Source organism: Acanthochromis polyacanthus, chromosome 5 (assembly GCF_021347895.1).
Source record: "Acanthochromis polyacanthus isolate Apoly-LR-REF ecotype Palm Island chromosome 5, KAUST_Apoly_ChrSc, whole genome shotgun sequence".
In the NCBI taxonomy this organism is placed as follows: Eukaryota; Metazoa; Chordata; class Actinopteri; family Pomacentridae; genus Acanthochromis; species Acanthochromis polyacanthus.
This window is the reverse complement of record NC_067117.1, coordinates 33,240,437-33,261,542: the sequence shown is the minus strand read 5'-3', so window position 1 is coordinate 33,261,542 and position 21,106 is coordinate 33,240,437. Positions and strand designations below refer to the sequence as shown.

The 21,106-nt window shown below is 37.9% G+C and overlaps 2 protein-coding genes across 4 annotated transcripts in view; both read left to right on the top strand.

Annotated features, from left to right (window-relative positions):
• The first annotated feature begins 1,811 nt into the window (after nucleotides 1-1,811).
• Nucleotides 1,812-18,745, top strand: nfs1 (NFS1 cysteine desulfurase). Its single transcript, XM_022213633.2, has 13 exons — nucleotides 1,812-2,169; nucleotides 6,663-6,739; nucleotides 6,855-6,971; nucleotides 9,087-9,170; nucleotides 11,176-11,328; nucleotides 11,500-11,593; nucleotides 11,684-11,818; nucleotides 12,891-13,048; nucleotides 13,134-13,239; nucleotides 14,186-14,267; nucleotides 14,355-14,438; nucleotides 15,643-15,732; nucleotides 15,928-18,745. Exons 1-13 carry the CDS (start codon nucleotides 2,064-2,066, stop codon nucleotides 15,989-15,991), a joined length of 1,350 nt encoding a protein of 449 aa, XP_022069325.1. The 5' UTR covers nucleotides 1,812-2,063; the 3' UTR covers nucleotides 15,992-18,745.
• A 1,059-nt stretch (nucleotides 18,746-19,804) lies between these two features.
• cpne1 (copine I) overlaps nucleotides 19,805-21,106 on the top strand; it is a 38,876-nt gene continuing 37,574 nt past the window's right edge. Inside the window, exon 1 of one of the 3 annotated variants that reach the window (XM_022213629.2) lies at nucleotides 19,805-19,944. The gene's annotated coding sequence lies outside the window, so the exon portion shown is untranslated. The remainder of the gene's footprint in view (nucleotides 19,945-21,106) is intronic. The other 2 variants (XM_051948140.1, XM_022213630.2) reach the window with 2 other exon arrangements.

Genomic DNA, 21,106 nt, shown 5'->3' with positions numbered 1-21,106 from the left:
ATATCCCAGTGTTACTCTCTCAGGGAGCACCTCTTGACTAAATGTTAAAAGCACTGCTGTTCCTGTAGGTTTAAATTTTCTCACAGACTCCCCTTCTGCGCCCTTAATGTTTTGTACAATAGCACCATCTGAAATTTCTGGACTGACATAGATAACACCGTTAGTTTGTCTACCTTTATTTGGGACAAAACATTCCACTGGAAAGTTTAGTAACTGTCTGACCTTCAGCCCCTTTGATCTCTGAGCTTTAGATTTACAAAACACCAAAATGTTTCCATTCACCAAAACCTTGGCGTTTAGAACAGCTCCAATTTTATCTTTTAACTCATCCGATAGTTTAAGCGGGTTCAAAGCCTTGCCATCTTTATCCTTAAACTTAATAATAAGTTTAAACTCCTCCTCAGGATCTGTCATTTCTCTTGACTCTTGACTACTCTCCTCTCCCCCATCATGCCCAGACCGACCCCTCTTCCTCGCCGGTTTACTCATGCACCGACCTTCAAAAAGGGGATTTAGTGAAGCCGTAACCGGACCTATACAGGTCTTCCATCAACATTTCACTATTAACACCTTAACAACGCAACAATTAGTATAAATAGAAAAACAGATTTATTCAAACCACTGCAAACAAGCTCCACAGCTCAGGTCAGCTCAGATGTAACGAACTGTGGTCCCTATGCCGCGGTGAACAATGGTATTAAGATAATCAAGAAACAAATAGATCTTTCGACCCCGCCCCTAACTGGACCAAAACAATCAGGCCGACCAATGAGAGAGCAGACTGTGGACAGGAAGTATCGCCTCCTGCTTCCGGTACTTGTGCAACCATGAAACGGCATCGACTTGGAGCTGCATCAAGTTCAGCACATTTGGAGAGAAACACCTGCAGACTGGCGGAAGCACTGCAGTAAAACTACAGTTTGTTTATCATTATTACTAAACAAACACAACATTCAGGGTAAACAAAGTTAAACTTTAGCAAAAACTTTAAATAGATAAATTAAATCATAATAGAACTTTACTTACCCTCAATTAAGAAAAAAGTTAAAAATTAATTGCAATTCAATAGCCCACAGTATTATTTTTATATAAATTATGGATATTACTTTAACTAATACAGAGCTAAAGTTACAATACATTTATATGAAAATCTGTAAATCTATGACCCTACACATGAAACACTTAACATTTTGGACATCTTGGGACATTTTGCCTTTAGCCTTTAGGTCAGGAGACATGGAGGAGCTAAAGACAGTGAAGAGGGAATTAAAGAGGAAGATCCAGTACGGTAAGGTAAGGTCAGCTAAGTTAAGCTAAGGTAAGATAAGACCAGATAAACTAAACCAAGGTAGGGTTAGTCTAAGGTAAGATAAGACCAGGGCCGCGTAGTGAGTAGTGGTTGGCACTTTCGCCTTGCAACAAGAAGATCCCCGGTTCATGTCCCGGCCTGGGCCTGGGATCTTTCTGCATGGAGTTTGCATGTTCTCCCTGTGCATGCGTGGGTTTAGGCACTCCGGCTTCCTCCCACAGTCCAAAAATATGCTGAGGTTAATTGATGACTCTAAATTGTCCGTAGGTGTGAAGAATGTAAGTGTGTTTGTTTGTCTATATGTAGCCCTGCGACAGACTGGTGACCTGTCCAGGGTGTCCCTTGCCTTCGCCTGAGTCAGCTGAGATAGGCTCCAGCACCCCCGCGACCCTAGTGAGGATAAAGCGGTGTATAGAGAATGGATGGATGATTTGAATTTTATTTCTGAATCTCGTTTGTGAAATAGTCTTTTATTTTGAAACCGAAAGTCCTCGTGTTCGTTGTTACACTGTATGATTGACAGACGGACGATAACCGGAGGGTATGTAACTGACAGGCGGCAGCGCTGCTCGGAACGAACCGAACTTCTCCCACACTGAACCACGTTTATCGTTAAACAGAGAATTTCTTCACTTTCTGCCACTAAAACCAGCGGGTTGAACTGGTCTGAACCTGTTCTCTCGCTGCTCCGGCTGTTGCTCCCGCGGCTGTTTGTTGACGGAGGTCAGCGACTCTCCACCTCCGATCCGACCAGATGCTCTCCCCGGGCAGGACCGTCTCCTCCCGGCTGCTGAGGCCCGGCTCGTGGCTCCCTCTCCGGCTGGGCTCCGAGCGGACCGCGGCCAGCTCCCTGCAGAAAGGTAACGGCAGCCCGGAGCGAACCGGTTATTTAACGGCGATCAACTAGCATGAGGCTAATCCCGAAGTGACGCAGTTTATTGGGGGGGACAGGAAACTTCAGAGCTCCTTAAACCGGAGCCGGTAAACGTTAAATAACGACCAGAGAACCAGGATTAAAGTTTAGAAACACTTAAATATTTAACTAAATAATTAAAAAAAACACAAACATCTGAACTATTTTTTAATTAGTTGGAGTCATTTCAGTCATCACAAGACTCACTTTGGGTTTCACTGAGTTTCTACTTTGGAATCTGAATTTTTAATGTAGTTTTTATAAAGTGTTTCTGACTGTTCTTCAGAGCGCATTATTTTACTGTTTAACTGTACTGTAAAACAAAAATACTGCAGTTATTGAGAGCTGATGCAACATGACAACTGACATTGAAGGCACTCAGCACATGGATGGACTCATTTATTTTTACTTGCATATAAAGACGTATAATTAGCAATATAACTACTTTAACAAGTATAAATGTCAGACATTTAGCTGCTTTGGGTTGCATTTTCTTTCTTTTCTTTACTTTTGTTTTGCACTTATTAAAAAATGAATATCTAAGACGTTCAAATTCACTGTAGGTTGGACAAAACAAGACTTATAAAGACTAAAAAATGCATTTTTTTTACGTCATCGTTTTTTAATAAAGGCTAAAAAATGCATTTTTTTATGTCATCGTTTTTTTAATAAAGGCTAAAAAAATGCATTTTTTATGTCATCGTTTTTTTATTAAAGGCTAAAAAATGCATTTTTTATGTCATCGTTTTTTTAATAAAGGCTAAAAAAATGCATTTTTTTATGTCATCGTTTTTTTAATAAAGGCTAAAAAATGCATTTTTTTATGTCATCGTTTTTTTAATAAAGGCTAAAAAAATGCATTTTTTTTCTTGAACTAGCTGATGAACACATTTTCACAATGCGCTAACAATATATTTGATTTAGCAAGCATGAATGTCCAATCCTCTGCTGATTAATACTTAAACTAATTGATAAACACTTAATTGTCAATAATTTCAATAGTAAACTAACAATATATTTTATTTAACAAGATGCAGTGTCAGATATTTTGTTGTTCTAAGTGAATATTCACCGTTTCACTAAATGGTTGGATCAAACTGGACTTAACGTAATGTAATTAATTTAGCAAGAAAAAAATGTCATTCTGATGTTTCAGGTTTAATTATTTACTTTTTAAAAAGTGAATATCTAAGTTATGTTCCCATGTTTACATTCAGCATAGGTTGGATCAAACTAGACTTTTAAGACTAAATGTTTTCTTGAGATGAATAGATGCAAAAAATACAGATTTTTCCTTGGCATAGTGGAGTGACACTAAATTGTCAACAATTGTGCTTGTTGTCTAACTATGAAATTCATTTAGCAGGAAGAAATGTGAAATATTCTGTTGTTCTAGGTTTCATTTCCTTTCTTTCTTTTTGTAAAAGTGAATGTTCACCTTCTCACTTTCTCTGTAGGTTGAATCAAACTAGACTTTTAAAAACTGTGAATGTATTCTTGAGACAATAAACACAACAAAAACAGGAAAAACTCTCAGAGTGCAGTACTCCACCATGGCTGCTCATTCATTGTACTATTTTTGACGGATAAGTCCTGATAAGTCCTCAGGAGTGGATTTGTAGGAGGATCATAATCATGTGATCATCAGCAGGCAGCTGATGTCGTGTTCACTTGTTGTCATGGTTACAGTGATGCCGTCCCACTATCTCACAATGATACAATAAACTTAAACAAATCCATGGATCCAGACTATAAGAAGCATCACTGCCAAAATCTAATTACTTGGTCCTAGTGTCATTTCAGACCTTCCCTGAAATTTTCATCCAAATCGGTTATTCCGTTTTTGAGTAATGTTGCTAACAGACAGGTGGACAGACAAACGTACGCCGATCGTCACATAATTGTGAGGAGAAGTTTAAAAAAAATCCTGATTTTTACTCAGGATAGTTGACTGGCATTAAACTGTTAATAATTTCAGTATGTAGCTAACAGTATAATTTATTTAGCAATAACATTTAGTCAAATATTGTGATGTTCTGAGTTAAACTTTGTGGGTTTTTGTAATAAAAAAAAACAAACACACAAACGGTAAGATCTAAAATCTTCTTTAACATTCATTGTAGGTCAAACCAGTCAAAAATTTCAAAGACTAAACAAATACTATGCATGAATAGATTGATATACGATGTTTAATAGAATGAATATGAAGTGTTTTCTCCTGTTAAAAACTTATTTCTGGTTAATGTTGTGCCTTTCTAGTTCACTGCTTATTAAGAACTAAATGTTTGTATTTTTCTAAGTGAATGGATCAGGATTGATTAGTTTCATGTTCACTGAGCATGTTTAAGTTGACTGTCAATGTTGATAGAGTCAGACCGACACTGGATTGATACGTCATCCGTTTTATAAATACATTTCCTATTTTCTGTATTTTATTCTAAATAGGTTAATATTTATTAGTGTTGAATTTATCCACATATTTGCATATAAAATCAACCAAATCTGAAACCTATTCCCTTCTGACCTCCTCAGAATCACCTGATTTTTTTTTATGTACAATAACCCTAGTCTATTTACTGAAGCCATGTGAAGTTTTACCTTCATACTCTGAATATTCTCAGTTACAGGAACTTTAGGTACACAGAGGACGGTCCAAATGTGTACTTTTTAAATGGCTTTTTCCATCATTTCTGAGCCTCATAATTTGAAAAGTACAGCAGATGTAACATGAGGTTTCTGTCCTGAAAGAGACTACTCAGTGACTCAGTGAACAAAAGCACATTAATTCAGTGGTTTAGTGTACACATTAGAGGAGTAAACAGACACACAAAGACTAAAGAAATGGCTTTACAATACAGTAAACTGATGGGAATATTGTAGGCTTACTTATTAAATATAGGAATGAGAACTGATAAACTCCTGTCTCAAGTTTTTGTTTTATTCAGTAAAACCAACAAGACAGATTGATAAAAGAGAAATAAAATAAACATGAAATACAAATATGTTCTGATCTGATTCAGTGTTATCAGACAGTTTTTCTGCTCGACTGCATAGTTAAAGAATGATTCAACAACTACTGACCTGCTTGGTACAGAATTTAGTCACACAAATCTGATTAAACTCTGAGTAAATCTAACTGAAGGACTGTTGTTGTTTTAAAAAAGCACACAGATTCAGGTTTCTCTGTTGGTAATAAAATATTTGTGTGTGTGGTTGCACGTAAACTAAAAACCAGTTTGTTGCAACGGAAGATTTTGAATTCAAGTTGTTCATATACTTTAACTTTACTTAGGTCGTAATAATTCAATTCATTATTTATTAGAAATTGCTGTATTGAAGCACTGAAAAACTATGATTTAATAAAGAGCTAGCTTTCAATAAACCTTTGTTTTTCTACCTTTTTATTCTGCTTCTTAACTAATTTAATTAGTTTATTATTATTTGTTACAGTCAATTATATTTTTGTCTGTTTATCTGTTCTTAATATATGTTTTTATAAAGTATTTTTTTATGACTGTTTATCAAAATAGCAAATAATAATAATAATAAAAGTTATTTAGAGACATTGACATGACGCAGCACATGCATGGACTCATTTTATTACTTACATATATACAAGACTTTTAAGAGTATGTGTATATTATGTGACATTAATAGATGCAAATAAAATTCCAGATTTTTATTTAAACTAGTTGAGAAACACTAAACTATCAATAATTTCAATAGGACACTATAAATATAATTAAAATGGCAAGAAGAAATGTCTAATATTGTGCTGTTGTGGGTTTAATTCTGTACTTTTAAGTGAATATATAAGATCAGTTTGCATTTTCACATTCAGCGTTTCAATCAAACTAGATTATAAGGACCACATGTTTACTCAAGATACAAAAATTCAGATTTTTTACTAGAACGAATTCACTGACATTAATTTGTTTATTGTTATTTCTTCAAATCAGTTGTATTTTTGTGTGTTTATTTTGTGTTTGTTCATTGTAGTCTGTTTTTATCTCTCTTTTATCACCTCTTCTTTTCTATTCTTCTCTTTGAATTTTGCCTTTACTTCTGAACTTCAAAGCTGGCTGAAAATGAATATAAATCGACAAAAAACAATCAAAAGGGGCTAGCTTTACTCTTTACAAACATGAAATATTAAATCAACTCAAACCTTGTGACAATGTTTCTATGTTTTAATTGCATTTACCTTTAAAAAAAATTAAGGAAAAGGGTCCGAATTGAATTGATGTCTGGCAATATTCTGCATTTGATTTACGCTTTTTATTCCTTTTGTTCCGTGAAACACAGTTTTTTATATTGTAATCATATCAAAACATGCTTTAAAATTGTAATAGTTTCACATAATTTTCACATCTTTATCTCAAGCATTTCATTTTATGTGGTATTAAAAGGTTCCTCTCAGAATCTTGTTTTGTGTTGCAGAGTTGATCAAGAAACATGAACTGGAGAAGGATGAGCTCCGCCCCCTTTACATGGACTTCCAGGCCACCACTCCCATGGTAACAGTTGCCGACCTCGTTGTCATGGTCACAGGCTTTGTTAGCTGCTGTCAGAGTCAGAAAGAGACTTCTAATTAAACTTAGATGAACTTAACGGTTTAATGTTTGTGTTTAGGACCCGCGGGTCCTGGACGCCATGTTGCCGTACCAGGTGAATTACTACGGCAATCCGCATTCCAGGACTCACGCCTACGGGTGGGAGAGTGAGAGCGCCATGGAGACGGCCAGGAAGGTAGGGAGACGGAAGATGTTTCTGATGTAGCTCCAGAAATCTGCACCGAGTCCAAACTCTGATTCCACCAGGCAGATATTTACATCAAACGTCATTCTGACCAGTTTAAATGTATTTCAAGAACCTGAAAAGGACAAAGGAGACATCTTAGACCAGGGGTGTCTAACATGCGGCCCTCCAGAGGGTCCAATCTGGCCCGTAGGATGACTTTGTAAAACTTAAAATTACAGAGAAGACATTAACTGCAGATTGTAACTTTGTAAAACTGTAAATTTAAAATAATTTCTAGACCATGACAAGTTGTTTTGATCATGAAGTAAAGTACTGGATTGTTCATTGTTCTTTTGTCATTTTCTGTCCCATTTCTGTAATATTTTCTCTTGTTTTCGTTGTCTTTTTTGTCTGACTTTTGTTGTCTGTCTCATGTTTTTGTCATTATGTTTCCTTTTTGTCTCGCTTGTGTTTTTTGTCTCGTTTTTGTCGTTTGTGCATTTTCTTGCTGCTTTGTAACTTTTCTGTCTCTTTTTTTGTGTCATGCGATTTTGTGTCTCATTTTTGTAATTTTGTATCTAAATTTTTCTAATATTTTGAATTGTTTTTGGCATTTTTTTGTAGTTATTATTGTCGTCTTGATCATAAAGTGAAATATTAGATTGTTCAGTTCCAGACTACTAAATGTTTTGTGCCTTTGTACACACACAGTTGTAACATGATAAACTGAGGCATAATACTGCAGAAATGTCAATTATTTTCTCACGAAATTTCAGGTTGTTCATAATGTTTTGTTAAAAGGTAATTCATTTTCAGAGTGTACTTTTTTGCTCTAAAACAGAGGGAGACATTTGGACTTATGCTTATTTGTGGATTGTTATTTATGCTGTGATTCTACTGGTTTAAACCACTTGAGATCAGGCTAGGCTGAATGTGGCCTCTGAACTAGAACGAGTTTGACATCCTGTCTTAGACTGAGGGGAAATAAAGGAACTAGAATCATGATGAGTCAGAATGAAACTGGAATGAACACCAGTCAGCTGCAGATATCCACAGTGAAACACATGGATGGTAAAAGTGATTTTTCCTGGAAGAGCTTTTATGTGCAGATCTGAGTTGTTCTTGTTGACCAGGAAGAATTAGATGACAGATTTCTGCATCACTAGTTGAACTATTAAATGTTAAAACGGAGTGCATTTCTGACCAAACTTACTACAGACATCAGCAAAACTCTGTATTTGAGTTTGGTGCTTTAAGAATCTCTCAACTCACATCTATTACATCTAAAATAATTTCTTATTCCTTAAAAATTCAGTGCTACATGCTCAGTTCTGATCTTTTTTTGTATTAATTTAACTTTAATTTAAATTTGGAGCACATTGAGTTGTTAAGGCCTCCATAACAGTGTAGCCGAGTGAAAAAATACAAGATTTAGGCACACAATTAAGAGACTTGGAGAGCATTAAAGATAAGATAATCCTTATTGATGCCTCATCAGGGTAGTTCACATGTCACAGCAGCTGGATTTTAGATTACAGATATCAAAAGGCAAAATTAAAAACATTTTTGGAGCATTAAAGTTTAAAAAAAAAAAGCAATAAATCAACTTCATAAAAGGTGATGTGGCAGTAAATTATGATGAAATTAAAAGCTTAATTTGCCCAAAGCGTAAAAGTCATTGTTTTGTTGGCGATTCATATCAAATATTCTGTTTGCAAACTGCCTCACCTGTCCAGGGTTAACTGACATGTGAATCACCTCACAAACACAACAGATTTATTCCTGTTTGGCTTGAATAAAAGCATCTCCATAAAGGTCAAAACGACATAAGACTTTTCCATCTCTCTGTTTACTTCGTTGCTGTTGTTGATCGTCTCCTTGTTTAGTTTTACAGAGCTGTGAGGTGGTGAAACAAGCAAGAATAACAGAATGAAAACATGAACCTAAGTGTTCTTGTCATGTTTCCGCTACCAGAGATCAGACATGAATCAGATTTAGGACCACATACTGGATCCAGGTGGTCCAGATCCGAAAAGTCTGAGTCGATTCTTTAAAATGATCACAACTACTCAGATTTGTGGCTCTTCAGGACGTTAACCACCGACTGTTGTTTCCTCTGAGCAGCAGGTGGCTGATCTGATCGGAGCCGATCCCAGAGAAATCATCTTCACCAGCGGAGCAACAGAGTCCAACAACATGGCCATCAAGGTACCGTCTGCTCATCATCACCCTCACTCAAACGCCTCGTTTAGTTCTGGGTTCAGAACAGATCGAGACAAAACACATTGTCACGTTTTTTTTCTCTGTAGTTTCATTTTTTTACTGCAATATAAAGTCGTGAACCTCTATGGAAAAAGAACAACGACAAAGGAGACAGAACTCAGAAATGTCTTCTGTGGGGGGAAAAATGACAAGTGATTTTACATAAATTTAAAAAAATACCTGCAATCAGCATGTGTTACTAACACTGGAAAAAATGGTGACGCTACCTACTACAGATATTAAACTATTTTTTTGTTCAATTATTTATTTACGTTTGTTTATTTTGAATTGGTCTCCATACTCATTTCTCTTCTGTGTAGGAGAAATAACACATCCTGTAGTTCAGCTGAAACACCCTCAGATTTTGTCATGTGATTGTTGGTCACTTGTGGCTTTTTAGTTTCACCAAAGAATGGAACGTTTTTTGTTTTTTATTAAAGCTGCTTAGAACACAGATTATTTGGGACCTTTTTTAAATGAGACATGATGAAATGTCATAAATTTAGGCTTAGATTTGGTCAATTGTCCCAAAGAAGTCACACAATAACAGTTTTCATAGTCCTTTCTGCTCTGTGTTAAAGGGGAACTTCTTTTTTTTTTTTTCAACCTGGGGTCTGTTTTCATAGCTTTCGCGCGATTTCAGAACGAGATTTGCTTTCTAGCGTCCTGAGATTTGGATACAGACCACAACAAATAGCGATCGCCAAGTAATGTGGAGGTTTTTGTTCACTTCTCATCTCTAGTATGTTGTGGGACACTCGTTGAGACTATCCGAGCCGGTCAGTGTGGGGAAAAAGCATGTTAGGGTGGACTTTGACGCGGGCGGGCCAGCTGCCCCATACTTTTCGCTAGCTGAGCTGCGAAGCTGCCTGCCTGGCTAAATACTGGAGCTATGTCGAAAATTCATTTCTCCATCACTAACATGTACGAAACGACATATGGAAACAGACCCCAGGTTGAAAACAAACGAAGTTCCCCTTTAACACTGCCTGCAGTTCAGCTGAATTTTTGTTGCTTGACTGTTGGCTTCTTTGTGCACAAAGGAGCTCAGAATTTTTATTAATTTAATTTTTTTTTACGGAATCTGGTTAGGGCACATGGTTATTTTTTGAATATTTTTAATGAAACATGTAGAATAAAGTGTTTTCAATGAAACGTTTGACCAAATTGCACGTCACGCATGATTAATTCAAGGACGGTTGGAAATCTGACAATTCTTTCTGTTTTTACAGTTTCTGGTTTGGATAAATGGAGTGATTTTGACAATTTAGGTTGAAATGAGACACCTTCCCAACCCGTTGGGAGTTTCTGGAGTTTAGAGCATAGTGAGAACTTTAAAAAAAAAAAAAAAAAAAACGGTAGTCGGAACAGAGATAACCACTAAAAATGCTTTGAAACAAAAATTCTGTCACTTTATTTTAAATGGCATCGAACCCAGGTGGCATCATTTGAAAGCACCGAGCCTCACAATTACAACTGTGTGAACAACGACAGAAACTAGAACCACAGCAAATGTGGTTCTCTGCTTTGTGTTCACATAATAGAATGTTCCATGTCGAATGTAGAGGCTCACACTTGTTAAATTCCTCTGTTCTGCACTTTGTTGTCCATCCATCCATTCTCTATACACCGCTTTATCCTCACTAGGGTCGCGGGGGGTGCTGGAGCCTATCCCAACTGACTCGGGCGAAGGCAGGGGACACCCTGGACAGGTCACCAGTCTGTCACAGGGCTACATATACAGACAAACAATCACACTCACATTCACACCTACAGACAATTTAGAGTTCACTTTGTTGTACTTCAACAAACTAAATAGTGCCACAGTTTTACACTTCTATTTTTGAAAAAGATGTATATTAACGGGTTATGGACAGAACAACAGTGAGTGAACCAACAAGAATAGATTAAAGATACCGGTTCTAACCCAGTGTTGCTTCATGTACTGCAGGGTGTCGCCCGGTTCTACCAGGCCAAGAAACATCACGTGATCACCACACAGACTGAACATAAATGTGTCCTGGACTCATGTCGCATTCTGGAGTCTGAAGGATTCAGTGTGACCTACCTACCGGTCCAGACGGACGGACTGCTGGACCTGGAGGTACGCTAGCAGAGCTTTCAGACAGAACACAAGCAAAACATTTAGAGAGAACATTCAGACAGAACATTGAAATCGAACACGAGCAGAACATTCACACAGAACATGAGCAGAACACAAGCAGAACGTTCAGACAGAACATTCACTGTATGATTAAACTTTGTTTGTGTTCAGCTGCTGGAGGCCTCCATCCGTCCGGACACGTCTCTGGTGTCGGTGATGACCGTCAACAATGAGATCGGAGTCAAGCAGCCCATCAAGGAGATCGGTAACCATGGCAACACATAAATCCCATTGTTGGATCGGAGTTTCATTTCAGCATAAATCAGAAACCGAGTTCCTCTCTTTCTGTCGACAGGGAAGATCTGTCGCTCTAAAGGAGTCTTCTTCCACACCGACGCTGCTCAGGCCATCGGGAAGATTCCCCTCAATGTCTCCGACTGGAAGATCGACCTGATGTCCATCAGCGGCCACAAGATCTACGGACCCAAAGGTAGTAGGCTGGATGTTCTAAACCCCAAACCTCCAAATCTCAGCCTAAAATCGTGATGTTTCATTTTTATCAATCTGCAGTTTTCATCAAAAAATGTAAGTTTTCTCCCTCATGGCTCTCAGAATTTTTAGTTTTTTACAGAATCTTTTCAGTGCAAATCATGTCATGTATGTCATGTTATGTTATGTTGTATTATGACATGTTTTTGATGAAATATCACAGTTTGAGCTTAAGATTTGGTGATGTTTTCTGACCGAATGCTGTGTCAAAGATGAGTATTTTTAGGGTGGTTATTTTTTGTTTATTGCTTATTTGTTTAGTTTTTTACAGTTTTCACTCGATAAATGGTATAAAAAACCCTCAATGATGGGATTTGGAGTTCATAGAGTTTAATAAAAATTTTCTTTCTTTCTTTCTTTCTTTCTTTCTTTCTTTCTTTCTTTCAACTTTGATGACTGTAACGTTCTATAAAAAGAAATATGATAATTAATGGTGATGTTATGGTTTTTTAAAGGCACACTCAAACCCTACCTTTTTAGTCAGACTTCTGATCAATTTTATTTATTTATTACTCTTCTTAGAACTAATTTTGTTTAATAATTTCTCTATTTATTTGCTTATTTACACATTTTAGTCTATTTAATGTTAATCATTTTTCCATCATCTTTGACCTGTATTTCTATCTATATTTAAATAACAGATAGTTAATTTGTTCATTTGTTTATCTATGTTACTTCATATCATCTCATCTGGTGTCTCCTCAGTCCCTGTATTTTGTAGATTTGTTGTGTTTGTTTGTCTTGATAACTTGAGTTTGAGGGTGGGGTGGTGTTTGTGCTGTTATATTAGATTTTTATTTCTGTAAAGCACTTTATGTTGCTCTTTTTTTTGTATGAAAACTGCTATACAGTATATAATGAAGTTTTTAAATATTATGCCTCACTGCAGCATGAGTTGACTGAACAAAAGGGAGTTCTGACCCCTGAGGTTCTCCACTAACAACCTGCATGGAAGTCAGATCACCAAAGTGTGTGTATTGTGTGTGTGTGTGTGTGTATGTGTGTGTGTTCAGGTGTTGGAGCTCTGTACGTCCGTCGCCGGCCGAGGGTTCGTCTGGAGCCGCTGCAGAACGGCGGTGGTCAGGAAAGAGGGCTCCGGTCCGGCACCGTGCCGACCCCACTGGCTGTAGGTCTGGGAGCCGCCTGCAGCCTCGCCCAGCAGGAGATGGAGGTAACACAAACACACAACACTCGACAAACACACGCAGGGGTTACACACAGGTACAGTTAATGGTTATGTGTGTGTGTGTTTGCAGTACGATCATCACCGAGTGTCGATGCTCGCTAATCGTCTAGTGCAGAAGATCATGTCTGAGATTCCTGATGTCATCATGAACGGACATCCAGAACAACGCTACCCTGGTAAACACACACACACGCACACAAACACTCACACACATGTAGTAGCAGCAGTAAAAATTCAGGCGGATATTCCACAAGTTTCAACCAACATCAGCTTAGATTCTCAGTACAGTACAGGCACATTCTGAATGAAGAATATTCTGGACTTTTAAGTTGCAATATTATATATGTATGCAGTGCAATATGCAGTACAATATTATGTATTATTATTCTTACATGTACTAAAACATACTCTGCACAGGTACTTTTTCTACTTACGCAATACTTGTGAGGTATAGATGATAAGCTGTGCAATTTTAACATTTATGTCAATATTTCTATTTATGAAAGAATTTTTATTTTGTAATATATTTCCTAAATGTTTTCACCAAGGCTTATCTTTTCTTAGCTTAGTTTATCTTAGCTTAGATTATCTTACCTTAGCTTAGATTATCTTATTTTAGCTTACCTTATCTTAGTTTATCTTATCTTACCTTAGCTTAGATTATCTTATCTTAGCTTACCTTTTCTTAGCTTGGATTATCTTATCTTAGCTTACCTTAGCTTAGTTTATCTTATCTTACCTTAGCTTAGTTTAGTTTTTCTTGTCTTATCTTAACTTGTCTTAGCTTAGCTTGTCCTACCTTACCTTAGTTTAGTTTGTCATATCTTATTTTAGCTTACCTCCTTACCTTAGTTTAGTTTATCTTAGCCTATCTTAGCTTAGTTTAGTTTAGCTTAGCTTAACTTAGCTAACCTGACCTTACCTTAGCTTAGTTTATCTTGTCTTAACTTAACTTAGCTTAGCTTATCCTACCTTACCTTACCTTAGTTCAGTTTGTCTTATCTTACCTTACCTTGGTTTAGTTTATCTGGTCTTATCTTACCTTAACTTGGCTCACCTTACCTTACCGTACCTTAGTTTGGTCTATCAGTGAAGTTTGTTTGTTTGTGTTTCTGTTTTCAGGCTGTGTCAATCTGTCCTTTGCCTATGTGGAGGGAGAGAGTCTGCTGATGGCCCTGAAGGATGTTGCTCTGTCATCTGGGAGGTCAGACACAAAGTTTGACCTTTAACGTAAATAATCCTTCCTTTTATTTAGATTTAAATGATAATTAATTTGTGTGTGTTTGTTCAGTGCCTGTACATCAGCGTCTCTGGAGCCGTCGTACGTCCTCAGAGCGATTGGAGCAGATGAAGATCTGGCTCACTCTTCTATCAGGTACAAACACTTACTGTAACCCTGATAGTGAATTAATGTTTTTTTTTATTACAGTCTGGATTATAATCAAGTTTAGCGTCACTCAAATATTATTTATTCATGAGTTTAACCCTCTGAACTGTCAACAGTTTCTAAGTATTCCACTGAAACTCTCTGAATTTTTGTCACAAGACTGCTGTTAACAGCTGAGTCATTAACGGCGTCATGGAGAAGCACAAAGTTTATTTGGTTTTACCAAATCCATTTAGAGCAAGTGGTTTATTTTTCCTTTAATTACAAATGAAACATGTAGAATACTATGGTTTTAATGAAATATCACGTTTTAAGGTGAGATTTGTTTAACTTTTCGTTTGTAAAGTTGCTGTGCTGCACATGATTTACTGAAGAACTGTCAAAGTTTTCAATTCTTTCTCTTTTGGCTTTGGCTTTTGTTCTGGCTGATAAACTGTGTTATTTTGGTAATTAAAAAGCAAACAGACATACTGTTCAAAAGTTTGGGGTCACTTAGAAATGTCCTTATTTTGAAAGAAAATCTTTTTTTTCGTTGAAGATAACATTAAATGAATCAGAAATACAGTCTAGACATTGTTAATGTGGTAAATGACTATTGTAGCTGGAAACAGCTGATTTTTAATAGAATATCTCCATAGGGGTACAGAGGAACATTTCCAGCAACCATCACTCCTGTGTTCTAATGCTGCATTGTGTTAGCTAATGGTGTTGAAAGGCTAACTGATGATTAGAAAAACCTTGTGAAATTATGTTAGTACATGAATAAAAGTGTGAGTTCTCATGTAAAACATGACATTGTCTTTGTGACCCCAAACTTTTGAATGGTAGTGTACATTTTAAACCTGCTGGAAGGTTTTTGGTTTCAGAGGGTCATTAATCAACCTGCTAATAGTTTTGATTGTAATGTTGATCAGAGTTGGGATCATAATTCAAAATCATTAAGTGAAAGGATATTTAAGCTGTTTTTATGATCCTTATTCTACTGTATTTTATTAGCTGGTTCTGTGTTGTGCTACTAACTGCAGAATGTGTCACTTAAAGCTGAACTTTCTGTCATTTCCAAGCCTCACAGAGACTCACAGACCGGAAGACATATTTGTAGTTTTAATTTTGCAGCCTTTTTGTTCTCTGGTTGGATTTGAGTTGATTTAGATGCAGGTTAATGTTCCATCTTTGCTCGTGTTTTTGGCAGATTTGGTATCGGCAGGTTCACCACGGAGGATGAGGTCGACTACACGGCAGAGAAATGCATCCAGCAGGTCCGCAGACTCCGAGAGATGAGGTGAGTTCAGCTCACTTTGAACTCTAGTAGTTTTTTGTCAATCAATTCCTTCTTGCTCTCATCATTTGACCAGGCAAAAAGTGGGTTTCTGATGCCACGTTTCCACTCCTGGTCACTACACCAGACTCTATTTTTGCACAACTTGTCGGCAGACACCACTAGTGACTCTTCTTCCTTCCTGTTTCTGTCCTTCAGTCCTTTGTGGGAGATGGTTCAGGAAGGCATTGACCTGAAGAGCATCAAGTGGACACAACATTAGTCTCCTCCCACTCCGATGAAGGTTCCCGGGACTCCTGGGGACTGACCAGCTTCTTCTTCCTGTACACAAACACGCACAAACTTCCTACCTGACTTGAAGTCTGTCTGTAGCTGTAGCTCTGTCTCTGTAGAAGCTCCTCTGGTTGCTCTGTCAGGAGATGTTGCTCAGTCAGTTGACCAACATACAGCGATCTCCGCTTGTTGTATTTGTTCTGTTGTGGATCAGTCTGTTCCCCAACATGTGACTCGTGTGTCTTCAGTGAAAAGTGCGACACACTGTTTGATCTGTCAGAGATGCGAGTTGACAGTCGTGGGTAAAACGCAAAAATATTCACTCGTCGCTTCAAAATTGGCGGCGGATTTGGATCGACCGAACATCACCTGCAGACAGATTTAGGACCAAGTTCTCACAACTGCAACAACTCAGAACACGACACAAACACACCAGCCGGCGACATGTAAAGGTGCCATTTATGACTAAAGTTTACTGAGGAAAAACGCACACATTTTAATGAAAAGGGGAAAACATCAACGTCACTGACTGAAGAAGAGAACCTTTGTGTCGCTGCTCTCTCACACTATTTTCTGTTCACATCACTGCGCTGTGATTCGCTGCTTCCATCGAACTGTCTGGCCTGCATCAGCTCGTAAAACGTGACAAAAACTGGGAATAATACTTCTTTAGATCATCTCCGACAGTCGCTGCAGTGTTTCCTTTAGTCGGCTCCGTTTCAGTTCCTGGATTCACTAATGGGTGAAGCTGCTTAACTCTCAGTTCATTCATTCAGCTCTGAGCATGTTTGCATTAAAACTGGAGTTTTTCTCTGTAACCAGCAACAAGCAGCGTCATCAGAACCTCGAATGACAGTTTTTAATATGAGAATAAACAGGGAAATGACATTACTGGTATTTGATGAGACGTGTCAGAAATATTCAAACAAGTTTGGGTTTTTAATTTACTGAGCTGGTTAAGAGCATGGTGGATTATTAAGCATCAATAATTTATCTAGTAGTTTAGTAAAAATCTGTTTTAAACAGATTTTTCCTCTGCTCTGATTATCATGAAAAGATTACTGATTCTATTGATCTATAAAATACATCTTTGTTAACTGAGTCAGCAGTGAGGTTGTTGACAGGTTTTGATTTTACAGCTTCGGAATTTAATCTCCTGTAAAGTGAGATTAGTGTGTCAGCAGATATGTCAGGACTAAGGTCAGAGTGCTAGTGTCGTCACTGGGGTTCTGTTTAACCTGCTGCATCACCATGGTAACTGATGCTGCACAGCCACATCACCGCGTGGCAACTTATGTGATGCAGTTAAGTCACCATGGTAACAATGCTAAGCAACTAGATCACCATGGTAACTGATGCCTCACAGCTAACCTGCTCCAGAGGAGTTTCTGATCAGAGTTTTAGCTTTAAATCGACTGTACAAAGCGTCTCTCTTTCACCAGTTGTTCTCCTGATGATTCTCTGAGTGATTCAGATTCTCAGATGAGCTTCCGTCTGTAAACTTGTTGATCTGTACATTAATAATCCCACTAAAAGAAGCCATGCAGCTACCGCAGCAAAACCAGATGCGTTTGTCTGGTGTATCTGCAGAAAACGCAAAGATATGTTTTTATATCAGGCCCTTTTTCGCTACCAAGTCTGTTTTAACCTTCCGGTTCTGCAGCTAATAGAAGACAGATTAGAATACTGATCAGTATGTTGATATTTAGCTCAGAGAATATTCAATAACTAACTTTAATTTCACTTAAATTTGTCCAAAAACTAGTCATTTATACATCTTCTTCATTATGGGTCAGAGTCAGACCTAAATGTTGATGTTTGAATAACTAAAGTTTAAAGTTTCAGAGCTCTAATGTGCCGCTGAGAGTCACTGAGTGGGAAAATAAATATATTCACTTACAGCTTTAACAGTTTTCCACCAGCATTCATCTCCAGTATAACAACCTATTTACATAGGCGACACGGCATTGGTCCATTTTGTGCAGGAGAAGAGTCACGTGATGTTTAAAATGCTTCCTTTAATGGAAAAACTGGTTAAAAATAAAGCTAATAACAGCTGCCTGATATCTATTATCTCTGATTCAGGTTTTGTTGAACCAGCTAACACAGAGAAAGTCTGGATATGTTGAACATGCTTCATAGTGCAGCCTTCTGTTACCATGGTGATGATGGCTTCATGATGCCACAAAACTTAAGTCCCAAAGATGGCTGACTAAACTGCTGATCTCACAGTGGGATCTTGTCAGCAGCATTTCCAGTGATAAAACCCGAACAACGTTTAGCGTTTCTTTCACTGTGGTTTACCGGGATGTGATGATTCGCTTCATGATCCTTTAAGTCGCAACTTTTCACTCGATGATTCGCGTCTCCTGCACTGTTTTTGTTATTCTCCGTCTGTCTCACTCTTCAGTCTTGTCTTCATGTCAGTGTTTTATCAGCAGGTCAGTGAAATGTTCATCTCAACAGTGTTAGCAGCAGCAGTTTTCTGTCAAACTGCAAAAAAAGAAAAAAAAAAACTAGAGGCTTCTGTCTCAAGTCTGAGGTGGAGGATGGAAATTTGAAGATGATCCTGAAAGTCTGAGAGCAAAAAAAGAGTTGTTTGATAAATGTGGGTGGAGCGCACTACTTTGTGTTCCTAGATGTATTTTAAGCCTCATATTTATTAGCCTGCTGCTTCTTCTCCTGTTACTCGTCACTACACATTAGTATCCAATAAACCGCTGCTTCATGGTTATGCAATCAACTTTTGTTGTATTTCTGGTTTCTGTTTGCTTATTTTTGTATATTTCATGGACCAACACTGCACAACCACATTTACAGTAGAACCTGAGCTGGTTTCACATCCATTTTAATTCATATATCTTAGCTACTTAAAACAATACAAGAAATGACCACATTTTTTCCCACTTATGTCGATGCAAAGTTTCCCAAACAGGAAGTTTTTCATAAATGAAGCACTTGGAAATATTAATTTCCTGTCAATCACCGAAAAATTGCTGGTCTATTGAAATATCCGCTAGTTATTTAGCAAAATTATTCCGTCAATTATTAGAACAGCTCTTAAAATCATTAAAACTCTTAACATTTGATGCCACATACTGAAATAGACTTCTGTTTTTGAAGTCCTCTGTGTGTCCTGATGGTTAAAATTACATTTTCTGTTTACCAGCAGTCCTTTAAATGAACAACTTATGTATATTTTCTGACAATATTCTGGTTTTCCACAAACATAACTGCAATAATAATCCTAGTTCTGATGGGACAGGCGTTTTTTTTCCCCCTTTTATTAAACTTACGTATAATTCTTTTAGTTCATTTTTTCAATTTTAGAAATGTCCCAAACAACTTTATTTTCATGTCTGCTATGTTATTAGACCCTGACATTGTACTTAAATAAGCATTTCAACCATTCTATCAATAGACCGTAAGATTTCTTTAAATGTTTGAACCCTAAAACCCACTGGAGATTTTCTTTTAAAAACTATTAATCACATCAAAAAATTGTCCAATTTCCAACTTCAGCTTCTCTCTTAACCCCCTTGTGTGATGTCCTTTTAACCAGCTTTTAATGAGCTATCCATTCTGTACATTTTTGTCATTTTTCTTTGTGAATGTTTTACCTAAAGGTGCTGTACAAATACAGTTATTATTGTTATTGGTGTTTTTTTTTCAAGTTGGTTTTAAAATGTGTTTAAAAATGTAGTTAAAGTCCCTAACTTAGTATTTGTTGCTCATTTAGTGAATTTTCCTCATTGCTTCTGTTCATCCGGCAGAGGGCTCTGCTGCTCTGACGTCAAGCTGCGTCCTCTCGCGGCATCGCGTCTGCTATCGCGGTATTTGCGCCGACATTTTGTGCCGCAGCAGTTCCCGCAGAGAGGAGAGGCGAAGAAAAGAACGACGTTCATGAGTTAAACTTCATTGTTTTTGTTGACTAATTTCTCGGTAAGAATCCACCTGCGGCAGCCTGCTCCATGACGCACCCACACCGGGAGCCGAGCACGACAGGAGCCGCTGGAAGCACGCATCCTGCTCGCTGTTCCGCTCCGACACACACACACACACAAAGCCAGGCTCACAGGCAGCTAGCATTAGCCTGCTAGCACGATAAGCTGAACTAGTTACAGTCAGGACTTCTGCAAAGCAGCTAGTTAACTCTGCGTGTTAGGAACTGTCTGTAGAAGCTCTACATTGGTGTTTAGTAAATACAGTGAATGCTTGTTTAAAAAGGTTTCGGTAGTTTTGTGTTATCCGGAGCTGCTAGCTACGGTTGGCCGGAAGGTTGTAATTAGTGCATTCTTCATTGCGGCTTGCTGTTGTGGTTTCTTTGCTCTGTGCGCTGAGGTGTTGTGAGGACAGTTTGTGGGTTTGGTCTCTGAACGGTTGTGTCCCCTTTACGGTCGGTCTCGGTCCACCTGAAGCCACAGACTCAGGCCACGCCCTCCGCCGTGGAACCCTCCACAGCATGAGCTGCAGATGTTCGCGGGTGGAAAGGTGTTCAAGGTATGCGACGGTTACCATGGACACCGTGTGTGGTAGCTGGTGATCACACTGTTCCCTCACACCGCTTTAATAGCGACCGCAGCTCTTTTCAGTCATGCAATCTGCTAAACTAGTCTTGTAAATGTGCAATTTTAAACAATTTCCTCAGTCAGTTATCACAGTTTACATTTTACCATAACAAGGTAATGTGTTTTTACCCACTGAGACACCAACGCAACTACATAAAAAATTGAAGAATCGATCACTCTCACTTGAAATATAGTCAGACTCACAGGATGTAGATTGTGGGTATAAAGCCAGTGTGGTTTCTGTGTGGTACTGTTTTCTTCTCTACAGGAAGCAGCAACAACAACAACGCAAGCAGCAACCTTCCACACAGAAAATGTCATATGTTGGCAACCCTGATTATTATTTTTTGGAGTGATTGAGCCATTTTAATGACAGTTCTCATCTCCTTGCATGCAAATGTTCCAACAAAACAATCCCATGTTACTATTTTGAGGGAGCATTGAAGCTGCATCCTTGTTTTCACTCCATCCATGACAGATGTGACTGGTTCAGTTAAATTTTATGGCAGAATGATGATGAGGTGCAATCAGACCAT

Excerpts from the sequence above, each read along its gene's own strand:
- nfs1 (XM_022213633.2), top strand. The coding sequence starts at position 2,064 with ATGCTCTCCCCGGGCAGGACCGTCTCCTCCCGGCTGCTGAGGCCCGGC. Across the intron at positions 6,972-9,086 it reads CCATGGAGACGGCCAGGAAG|CAGGTGGCTGATCTGATCGG; the intron begins GTAGGGAGACGG and ends TCCTCTGAGCAG. Across the intron at positions 11,819-12,890 it reads CAAGATCTACGGACCCAAAG|GTGTTGGAGCTCTGTACGTC; the intron begins GTAGTAGGCTGG and ends GTGTGTGTTCAG.